Raw genomic sequence first — 12227 nt, 5'->3', positions numbered from 1 at the left:
ATAAAAATAAAAAAAAATTAAGTATTGGGGTTTTGGTGAAGTGTTAACTTAAAATATAGAAATCATAATGTGACTAGTATTAGAATTATTATCATACTATGGCCCATTGTGCTTCCCAAAACAAAAAACGGAAAACAGAAAACTGCCATCACCCATCTACTCATAGTGCTTCCCATCACTCCACCACTTCACGGCACTATTCTTCCAGGCACTATTCTTTCAGTCACCTTCCACTTCGCCGGAGCCAATTTAATACGAGTACAAAACAAAAGGCAAAAAAAACACCAGCAGGAGATTAATTGATGTTAAGACTGAAGATCTTAACCTTGATTTATACAAGTATTACAATTTATTTATAGAACAATGGGAGAGCAACTGACAACGGCAAGCACTAGACTTATTCAACTGTATTTAATGTTCTGCTATATGATGTTAGTTCTACAAGAGGCTACTGAGCACATTATACCGCTGTTGGCCACTCCCATTTGTAATTTTGCAGTCTCTAAAAATCTGAATACTCTCAGAATAAAAGATTGAACCAGATACATGGCAAGGAACTTGTATATTAACCAGAAAAAATATTTACCTAAAATTCCATTTATCCAAGTTCCTCCATGATCAGAAACAACTGCCTTTCACTCTGAAAGAGTATTGACAAAACACCTGGACTGAACCAAAGGTGTACTTCAATAGTAACCCAACAGTTTACCAGTGGTACTTGGCTGCAACAAGGACTTCCTCATAAATCTCAGCAGCATGGTCCCAACTAAGATCCTGTGTCATCCCTCGTGTTTGGAGACCTTCCCAACTGTCTTTATACTGACGGAATGTCAATAAACAATTGCCTAAAGCATGAATCAGGCGGTGTGCCTCGGCCCGATCAAATGTCCAGCCAAGACCAGAATTGCTATATGGATCAAAAGGTTGGACAGTATCTTTCAGCCCACCAACAGCATGAACAACAGGAATAGTTCCATACTTCATTGCATATAGCTGATTAAGCCCACAAGGCTCAAACCTCGAAGGCATAAGTAATATATCTGCTCCAGCAGTGATTCGGTGAGCCGTCTTCACAGAAAACCCAACCCATCCCCTTACTTTATCTGGGTATTGGCTTTCAAATTGCTTGAGCATCTGTTCCAGATCCTGCCTCCCTGTTCCCAACATAACTAGCTGCACGTCTAGGCCCATTAACCAAGGAATTGATTCTGCTATGATATCAACACCTTTCTGGTTATCTAGCCTTCCGATAAAACCAATCAATGGGACATCATCTCGAACAGGCAAACCGAGCTCCTTTTGCAGTGCTGCCTTACACTGTGATTTGCCAGGTTTCAGCGTCTCAAGGGAATAGTTAATGTACCCGTCAGATTGTAGATGAACATCCACTTGTGGGTTCCATTCTTTCACATCGATCCCATTCACTATGCCTCTTAATTTCCAATCATTCTCGCTGATAATCCCATCTAAACCCCAACCGCCTTCCTGAGTTTTCAGCTCCCATGCATACCCATGACTTACAGTCACTATGCGATCAGCAGCCTTGAGACCAGCAGCAAAGATATTGAAATGCTCTCCGCCAACTGGATCATACATCTTGAAGTAGTCTATGTAGTGTGGTGGAAGATCCACGCAGGAGAAGTCATCTACAGGACCACGACCCTGACAGTGATCAATTGGTTAAATAACTCAGAAGTCAATACAAAATCAGATCTTAGCTGGTCTAGCATGGAAAGAGTAATGTTTGGCATTGTTTATAAGTGGACCTTGTTCATGATGATGCACGAAGTCAAAAGATGATTACATGTCTAGGGTTGGGTTGCAGCACATTTGGGCCAAAAGGAAGGAGCCACTCACATATAATGATTTGTACGAAAAACTTCATGTTTCTACAAAAATTAGATGCTGCTCAGCAATCATCGTGAAGAATGCGAATATGTTGCATCCAGCTTAGATATGAGAATTGGAGAAACCGACAAGTTACAATATAGACGCTTCTAAATGCATATATGGATCATGGAATAGTTAAGGAAGCAGAAGGCCTTTCTTTTTTCTTTTTCTTTTTTTTTTCTTTAATTTTATTTTTATTTGGATTAAATACTCCTCTTCTAAAGTTTGCCAATGCATGTTTTCAACCATTAATATCTTTGATAATCTATAAGGAAAAAATATTTTTTAAAAATTGATATTTTGATATTGTACAATGATATGAGTAGAATGAGAGAAGCAGAGTGTGTAAATAGTGTAATAATCAAAGTAATATATCTAAGAAACAGAGGAAGTATCAAATAAAGATTTTGAAATGCTTCCCAGAATGTGCAAAGAAACTTCAGTGAGAGAAGCCATATATTATGCAGCAATATTTTACACGATAGGCTTTACATTCTCTGGAATAAACATCACCATGCAAACATTATGACTGTTTTAGGTGAGAGATTGTGCCAGATTGATAGAATTACAAACATTGAAGGAGGCTGGCAACAATGTATTGACAAGCAGATGTATACAATATTACAATTATGGGTGCAGCTATAATAAACAAACTTCAAAAAAATTAGTTAAAATTCAAGCCCATCAATTACAGCATACCTGATGTGCTATGTTGTGGATGACAAGGACTGATCGTGTGTACATCATCAGGCCATTGTCACGATAGTATGCTTTCAAATACACTGGTAGCAATGCGGTATGCCAATCATTTGCAATAAAAACCAAATTGCCATCACCGTAGCACACACCTCCACAAGGGACATGCCAAGGAACCTGGAAAAATCAAGACTCTGCTCATCAGTGTTATATGCAATCAAAGGCAATCTCTGTGGATCAATCAGTTCCAGGAGAGGTTATGTATAATTGATGTTCTAGACCTACCAACAATAAAATCTTCACTTGTAGGCTGTAGCTGCCTTAGGTGATAGTGTGATACATTATTGGTAGGCTAGATAGCCATCACATGTCGATACACTTTAGCATAAATAGTGAGTTTCAGGCTCAAATTTGAGCAAGGATTGGCAATAAATATTTCTGTCCATCCCTCAATAATCACTCATACACACACAAACTACCTCTGTTCTACATGTACCCACTTTTGTTTTAAGCTGTTCTATCAAATTCTATCCTTTTTGAATCTTTCCATTCTTGGTAAACATTATATACTATTTATGGATCTTTGCCCCACACTCTTTTTCTCTCTCTTTCCCTTAAATTAAAATTCAAATTAAACTAACACTCTTTTTTCTTTGCATATATAATAAACAAAGCATGCTGTCCCCAAAAGTTACACTCTTAAAACCAATGGCACAAAGATCCAGCACTTACAATTAATCATAATATACGCACACCCACAGATTAAAAAAAAAAAAAAAAAAAACTTACAGAAACAAATACATAGAGCACAAAATCTTTCTCCAGACTCCAGACAGAAAAGATAGTGTTGCAGCTGTTGCCATAGTTTAGTTAAATTCCTTTCACTTCACAGTGTTTGTCAGGCTGAGTTTTTACAAAATTTAGTTCAAAGAGAAAACAGAATATTTGGAAAATAGCCAATAGAAACAGCTTAATTGGATTATTGGGTGAAATGCTTAGTGAGATCATGGATCATTAGTATTGTTAAGTGAAAATAACTGCAATGTGGAAAGTAGGTCTCATATTAAATTAGATATATTACTTGCACCTCCAACTAACACTGCTTTATATAAGGTCCGGTCCACAAATATGCATATCCTTCATTACAGCCAAAACAGGAACAGCAGAAATGAAAAATCTAAAACAAGGTTATTAAATTATACCTCAACGGCAGCTTTGCAAAATAGAGCCATACGTTTCAAAATGTCCTACAAATATAGTGATATGAATGAAAATCAGAAACATCATATAACAAAGCAGGAAAAGAATAGAAATTCAAGACAAATATCAGAAATTATTATTCTTGCATTCAAGTAATTGGAAAAACAGGGTCTAATTACTCTAATTAACCAGAACACATTAAGTACCATATGTGAAAGTTCCGCAGAGAATATCCAGTAACTGTCTACTTGAAAACATTTCTATGTACTGAAATAAAAGCTGCATGAGAATTTCACTTTGGGGAACTATATGTCGTTTATAAACTGACTCAAACATGTATGTCCAATTGTTTACTGAAGTAAAACCTTCTTATAGTGTTCAAATTCTATATCTTAATATATTTTGCATAGGTTGTATGGATCAGTAAGCAATTAAACGACTATTGTGAAATTGAATCAGAGGGCATCAATGCAGTGGATGAAGTAAAATACATAATAGAATCCATCTCTTAAAAACCTTTAAAGTACACACCAAACACTTGAAAGTAAAATTTCATGATTATCTGAAACAGCATAAATTTCTTTACCTGTCTACTACCCCCATATATATCATTCAGATGACGAAACATTGGGGCTTCAATAAATACAAAGTCTACACCATCAATATATGTCTGGAAGTAATTTACTTCTACATCCTGCAAAAACCATACTCAATTGAGTTGAAACAGCATAAGAACTGATTACCACAGTTTCTAAAGGACAGGCTAAAGCTTATTCATATTTCTACCTGGCCAGCCACCTGATATCTTTTCATCACTCCCGTATGGTGAGTATCAGCATAGTCACCATATCGAGGTGTCACAACCTGAAAAAGTAAAATAAAAATTCAACAAAAGTACAAAAACAAAACCAAAAAAAAAAAGGATTGAAAAAGAATTTCCGAGATGTAATTTTCTACAGAATTTACACTTCCACAGACGCAGGCATGTTATTATGGAGTACTCCCTCCGTTTTTTTTAAGTGCCCCACTTCCCAAAAACGGCTTTTTTTTTTTATAGTGTCCCATTACCAAATTTAGAAACCCCAATTGTCCTGCTTGGTGGGATCAAAATGCCACTGTGTCGGGATATCTTATCGATCGATTATGTTGTAGAAACTTCCACCTAGGAATAAAAAGAAAAGGGCTTTCACCATCTAGGATACCGCACTCCACTGATTCGCCTAGCATGGCGATACATTTATACAAAACTTCTACCTCGAGCACACGCCCCGCCGACTTCAAGGCCCAGTCAGTAATCACGTCAATAGGGCTGGAAGGGAATGGAGAGTTTTCGGCCGTTCTGTCATTGTCCTAGGTCCTTCACTTCCAAAAAGATCTTTTATTTCATTTTTAAGAAATAAAGATATTCCCCGATACTGAAGGACCGATTTTAATCCATATAAGTTCAAATTTTGGCAGCGAAAGTTTCAGTAAAAGAATTATCACGAACGACAATAATTTCACATTATTTTATTAGTATTTCTCTCTCTTTCTTTTGATCCCACCATCATTTTATAATATTTCTCCCTCTCATATTATACCTAGTGGTCCCTCAGCTATATTTTACTCTCTTACTTTTCCAAATTTTTTATTCCTAACCATACTCACCTATATATTATTTTACTCTTTTGCCTAAAACTCCGCACACACCCCAATGGGGCACTTTAAAAAAACGGTGGGAGTGTACTCCCTCCTTGTTTTAATAAGTGTTACACTTTGACCAACACACAGTTGTAGGCAATGTAATTGACTTAAATAAAATAAGAGGTAAGTGAGGTAGTTGGAGTATTAAAAAAATTTAAGAGAATTAGTGGGGTTAATAGTTTATTGAAAAGTAATGAACGTGAGAGGAAAGAAATAATAAAAAAGTAGTAATGGGTTTGGGTGGAGACCATGAAAGGAGAATGATATGATATTAAAATGTAGTTTTTTGGCAAAAAAAGGAAACACTTATTAAAACACAGCTGCATTTAGTAAGTGTAACACTTATTAAAACACGGAGGGAGTATTGTTATTTCAAGTTTGAATGGAGCTTCTTTAAGACCAAAACATGAAAAAAAGTGCCCCTTGATAAACTGTACAAAAGGTCATAACTCATAAAATCTATCTATAGAACTGAAAAGACTCAAGTCTAGAATAGTATATAAGCTACAGAAACTTCTGGGATTGAGAAATTAAGGTTAGAGAAAATATTCTTCTTCATCAACTGAACATAGTCCTAAAATCTCAGCACAAATTAATAGAATTAGTTTCAATTTGAAATATCAAATACATTTTACGAGCCAAAGAAGGAGGATTGCTCACCATTACTCGATGCCCACGCCTAGCCAAAGCTTTTGGCAAGGACCCAGCAACATCTCCAAGACCACCTATGAGAACTCATTGCAATTACTTTATGCAGCCAAAAAACATGCACAAACAAGCATGCGAACGTGAAGAATAAGAACATTTGTGAAATTAATTACAAAGAAAATCAGAAACACTTATATTATTGAAAGATATAAATCAAGCATATATTTATACTCCCTCCATCCCATAATATAGTTACTGTTTTCCTTTTGGCAAAATTACTCTCATTGACACTAACTTTGTTGTGTTTTGCAATTATTGACACCAACTTATATCACTGGTTGGATTGACACCAACTTGTTACAAAAATAACTAAATTGACAATGACACCCAATAACAAATATTACTTAACTGTAAACCCTTATAAAAACATTAAATTCTTTTCCAACATTCATTTACTTGTAAATAGTGCTTACTGTGTTGGGAAAAAAATTAAATAGCTAACTAATGTAGAGTAAACCCGAGTGTTTAGTGCCTTTATGTCAATTTTTTCTTTTTTTAGCAAGTTGGTGTCAATTTAACAAGAACAATAAGTTCGTGTCAATAGTTGCAACATACTCTAAATTTATGTCGATGAGTGTAATTTTGCCGGATTATGGGTGTCCCAAATGTTGCTCTCGTTTTATTGTTTTTCCCCTATTTAGACACTACAAAATATCTATATTACCCTTATTATTTTTGTCTATTTAATGCACTACCCAAAAAACCCTCACATTTCTTATTATTTGTGCCCTCACCTACCTCTCTTCATTTATGTATTTATTATTTGTGTCCAACTCACATGTTTTGTACTTTTCTCCTTTTTTCATTTACTTCATGTATAATTTCCGTGAAATTTCACAAACGAGAACTATATTTGTACTTCATATACATATATAGGCCTATAACATGCTCATCCTATTACATACATACATACATACATACATATATGTATGTATGTATATAGGCCTATAACATGCTCATCCTATTACATCAACAAATATTTGTCATGCCCATTAGAAAAACAAGATATACATAAGTATGGGTTCTCACATATCCTATTCTCACTAGATCCTTCCCCTATTTTAAATTTAGATGTTCTAAATGATTCTCAATACTACCAAGAGTTCGGTGCACAATAAAATAAAGTATACTTGGTCGAGGCTACACAAGTTCATGGGCACTCACATACTACATTCCATGTAAAATTATAGAGACAACCATTTGCAAATTATATAGGCTTGTGCCAGAAGCAATAACGTACAAGTACTCTTAGCTTAAGTTCTCAAGGGAAATAAAAACCTGTTTTACACCAAGGCGCACATTCTGCAGCAACCAAGATCACATTCATCACATTTGCTCCGGCAAGAGGGGGTGGCTTGGCTTCTTCACTAACAGGATGGTTCACTTGCTCATTATTTTCCAACTGTTTTTCCTTTTTATCCTTAATACTAGAAGGAATGTAACTCCTTGACAAAAAATTTGGCTGCATAGAGTTTTCTTCAGATTCCTTTAATGTATTCACACCATTAGAAGTTCTTTCACGTGATGAGCTTTCAGTGGTTTCCCTTTTACCAAAACGTGAGCCTACATCAGACTTAGAGGGAGATTTTTCTGGTGTCCTAGTCAAGACTTCAGTGTCCAATTTACCAAAACTTGAGCCTCCATCAGACTTAGAGGGAGGTTTTTCTGGTGCCCTAGTCAAGACTTCTTTTCGCACGGAGGAACCCAAGTTTAGGGTTCTCGATAGCGATTTTCCTTGTTCTTTTCTATCTTCACTCGAATTAACAGGAGTTGGCAGTTGGTCTTTACTGGCCTTGCTGGAAACAGTGCTGCTGTTATTCTCATTATTGACATGCGTTTGACTTTTGCTATCATCATCAACCTTTGGAGAAGAGTTGTCACTATTTTTGGTGAAGGGTTCTCCATCATGGTTGATCATAGTACTTTTGATAGAAGAAACTAACTTCTTCCTTTCAGCAATCTGCACATTAGAAGGACAATATAGTGATATACTCATCCTATTATGTTAACAAATTTTAGAAGGGATGAAGGATATATTAGTCAGACAGTCATGCCCATTAGAAAAAGTAGATATACATGCCAATCAACAATACCTGAGGCTACAAATAAGTTCCTTAAATTTTTCTGTAGTATTACTGATATACCCATCAAAAAAGCACAGATACATAAACAAACACAAATTTTTAGTTCAAGGCTTCCAGCTTAGCCATCAATGTCTAGTTTGTAACAGATTTTCGTCTTTTGTTCATGGTTGCATGCAGATTAATCAGGAGTGATTTGAGTTCCAAGGGTGGATTGAGTTGCTTGAGGTATCATGTTTGACATATCCTGAACTTGTGAGACAGTTCTACACCCATATTGACCCCCCGTTACCTAAAAACTGGTGTTCTGAATAGGTCAAATACAATAATTATTTCCTTATTTCAACCTTCATATATGAAATCTTTATTTCAATTAAAACATCTTGTTGAATATTTGACCCGTTCAGGTTAAGATGAAAACAGATATTTGTAAATCAGCAATATCTAGAAATACAGTTGTATTAGATAAGTGCAGCTGACCCACTAATTGAAAATCCAAATTGCTGAGCCACAGTGTAATGGAAATAAATGGCCATATTCCCTCATACCAGAAACACATCATCAGTGGCAGGCCTACATTGGGGGCTCAAGGTATCATTATAATAATTCGTTGAAACATGCTGCAGTACAGATTCTATATAAATACTATACCTTGTGATACTAATAAACATAAACAGTGTTGCTCTAGTGGCGTGGGAAGTATGATACTAGTTGTATGTGTGCAGGTCAGGGGTTCAAAACCTTTAGGCTACAATTTTAGTTTTTTTCTTTCTTTTTTTTTAAGAAACCTTTTTATATTGTCATTCATTTTCCCACTTTTAAAAACTAGCTTATTAATTTAGAATACTCCCTTATACATTATAATTCATGTTTTCATAACACTTTTTACAAATAAAAATTCTTCTCATTTTCATAACATGTTTTCCAATGCTCGTATTTAGTCATTAATATATTTAGTTATATATTAGTAACAATATTTTATGAAAATTTACATTGAAATGCAGATAAAAAATATAACATGTGATAATTTTCATCTTACATTCAATCCTTACCATATAAAACTTTGACTTATGTATAATACTTGCATATTATATAATTTCTGGAACATAGGGAGTACTTTTTAATTTGATTGTAGTATATTGAAAACTAGAGTATACATTATTTAAATAAAAAAAATTAAATGTAAATAAGTGTTTGAAATTTGATGGTTATTATAACTACATTTGTTTTGAATATTCCAATATAACTAGTATATGAGCCAACAAAGAACTTTTACCAACAATATCTTACAATATACTCCCACCGTATTTTATTACTTACTCCACTTTCCTTTTGCAGCCATATTTTATTACTTGCTCCATTTCTATTTTTGGAAACCTGTCACAATATTTTACTAATTTATTCTCTCCTAGTAGACCCTCCAACTATCATACTTTAATATTTCTAGATTCTCTCTCCTCCCAAAAATCATACTATATTCTTCCACCAACCCCACTTACTTCATATTTTATTACTTTCTATTAAATCTCCTAAAATTCCGAGCACGGAGAAATAGAGCAAGTAATAAAATACGGAGGGAGTGACAAGTACAAAATATAAAAGTTGATACTGGGAAGCTATACAAAATTCTGTTTAATTGTATGGATAAAGCACCAATATTAGTCAAAATGATAATTTTAAAAAAAAAAAAAAAAAAAAAAAAAAAAAAAAAAAAAAAAAGTCAAAGTAGTATATATGAATAGTAAAAATACAAAATTGGGCACTTAAAAAAATACGGAGGGAGTATACGACAAGACAATGCATTATATAAAAAATTAACCCACTTTGTTCGGCTGATTGTTGTATGATGCGATAACTTGGCTAAATAGTTTACAATGAGTATCTAGTTATTTAAATTTTTTTAGTTATCTAATGCGTAGTGCTACCCCTAGTTAGAAATCCTAAATTCGCCACTGTGTAGCATAATCATCATGGCTCAACTATAACCTTCAAGAATTACAATAGGAGTCAGGAGGAATGCTATAGCATACAAAATAACTTCAATATTCCAAGAATCTACTCAAAACAGAATTTGAGCCCATTCTCCATGTTAAACTAGAAGCACATGTTGGAATTTAAGTGATGGGTTTCCGAGAGAGAGTGATGTTAAACTTTACACAAGAATGGATGATTGAGAAACAAATTCCAAGGGCAGGAATTCTAACATTAAGGCATTCAAACCAATTGGATAAGTAAACAATGTCATTTAAGGTGTAGTAGCTAGTAACCTAGATCACTATTACTTTAAATTAGGTTACATAGAATAGTACTAACTAATTTCACTCTTACAGTAGGATTATAGCATAAAACCAGTTACTAAACCAACTAAGCCATATGTCTGCAAACAAAGTTCATTCACCAAATGGTCTTTCTTATCTCATGGAAATCACAATATATTCTTCCAAGCCATGTTTTGATTCTCACGCCCCTCCAACGGTGTGATAGGAGGCTTTCATAGGTCATGACAAATGAGGTTACAATCATTGTACTACCTTTGTTACATATTATGTGCAACTTTTAGATATTATTTGTAAGATATAAAAAAATTCAAAAGTTGCACGTAATATGTAAAGGAGGTAGAACCATTACCAATAATCACAGTCACAATGACATCAAGTTCCTTTACCGCAAATCCATACAAATATGACTTTTACGCTACCTAATCTTAGAATGACATATGTAAAAACTTCATTATTAGGTACACATTCTCTCAACACCATCAAGATACATTCTCTTAATAACACAAGACTAGAACAAAACAGACTTCGATGAGGATTCAACAGCCGTACGTATAAAAGTCTAAAACTAGGCACTTAACCGACTTCAATAAGAATAAAAATGTGAACAAAGCAAGAATATCTTATACCTGTTGAAGTAGCTCTTTCTGCATAGCTAGAACCTTATTGCTCTTCTCAATTGTAGCTTGGACAGCATCATCAGTCTCATTGCTATCATCCCCTTCACCCGAATCATTCGAAACCGCCTTTAACCGATTAATCCCCCATGAATCTCCTCGTCTACACCAATTCACTGACTTCATACAGCACAAAGATGACCTCCCATGAGCATAATCCCCATTATGATCCAAAAACTTCAGAAAACCACCGTAATCCAAAGGCTTTCGCCGTTGATAAGCCAAAGGGTGAGACCCAATTGAGTTATGGCGCAAACACCTCGTCTCAATGGTAAAAGGAAACGAATTTAGAGACGCCATCTAAGTGTTCGACGAAATGCGTGAATGAAAAGTTCAGGGTTTTGGATTAAAACACAGTGACCCAGTTCAGAAAAATGGAAATGGAAGTAAACCCAGAAATTGAAATTTCGATTGGAAGTGGAATTTGATGAAAAAGGGAGGAGAGAGAAAGTGGGTGATATTGGGAACAGTGAATTGCAGAAACCAAGAACGAGTTAACTCAGCAGTCACGAACACGTTCGTTAAGAAAGGAGGACCCACACACATTAGAAGATCATGAAAAACCTGGGAATTTATGAGGTCGATTTTTGCAGGAAGAAAAAAAGTACATTGATTTTTTATAATTTGTGAAAAAAGGGAAACAGAAAAATAAAAAAAATGTACTGTGTGATTCAGGGAAGAAGTGAAGAAGAAACGATGACTTTTGAACCTTTGACCAATTGAACACTCTCACTCTCTCACTATCACTGTCATTGTGGGTCCATAAAAAGGAATACTAATGAATCTAGATATAGCCAGCCCAATGATGTTGTGAGGTGGCCCAATATGACTGTATGCAAGTACGCAACTCTTGAAAAACTACTATGATGTGGTCAGCTGCACGTTAAGGAACTTGATTTCGACAATATCAAATAGGGTAAATTTGACGGTTGAGGATTTATTGCAATGGAAGAAGGTTTTTATAAACAAAAAGTAAAATTAATGAATTTTCTTTAACTAGTCAAAATAAAAGAAGG

General features: G+C 34.8%; 1 protein-coding gene across 1 annotated transcript; it reads right to left on the bottom strand.

The window, feature by feature from the left end:
- Positions 1-272: 272 nt before the first annotated feature.
- On the bottom strand, positions 273-11907 carry LOC110730395 (granule-bound starch synthase 2, chloroplastic/amyloplastic-like). Its single transcript, XM_021910183.1, has 8 exons — positions 11164-11907; positions 7456-8137; positions 6130-6194; positions 4573-4650; positions 4373-4480; positions 3789-3833; positions 2590-2763; positions 273-1662 (listed from the first exon to the last, which is right to left on the bottom strand). The coding sequence occupies exons 1-8, from the start codon at positions 11509-11511 to the stop codon at positions 706-708; spliced, it is 2457 nt and encodes an 818-aa protein (XP_021765875.1). The 5' UTR covers positions 11512-11907; the 3' UTR covers positions 273-705.
- Positions 11908-12227: the final 320 nt, after the last annotated feature.

This window comes from Chenopodium quinoa, unplaced genomic scaffold (genome assembly GCF_001683475.1).
Source record: "Chenopodium quinoa cultivar QQ74 unplaced genomic scaffold, ASM168347v1, whole genome shotgun sequence".
NCBI classification, from domain to species: domain Eukaryota; kingdom Viridiplantae; phylum Streptophyta; class Magnoliopsida; order Caryophyllales; family Amaranthaceae; genus Chenopodium; species Chenopodium quinoa.
This window is presented reverse-complemented; position numbering and strand designations above follow the sequence as displayed.

Excerpts from the sequence above, each read along its gene's own strand:
- LOC110730395 (XM_021910183.1), bottom strand. The coding sequence starts at position 11,511 with ATGGCGTCTCTAAATTCGTTTCCTTTTACCATTGAGACGAGGTGTTTG. Across the intron at positions 8,138-11,163 it reads AGAAAGAGCTACTTCAACAG|ATTGCTGAAAGGAAGAAGTT; the intron begins GTATAAGATATT and ends TCTAATGTGCAG. Across the intron at positions 1,663-2,589 it reads TCCACAACATAGCACATCAG|GGTCGTGGTCCTGTAGATGA; the intron begins GTATGCTGTAAT and ends GATCACTGTCAG.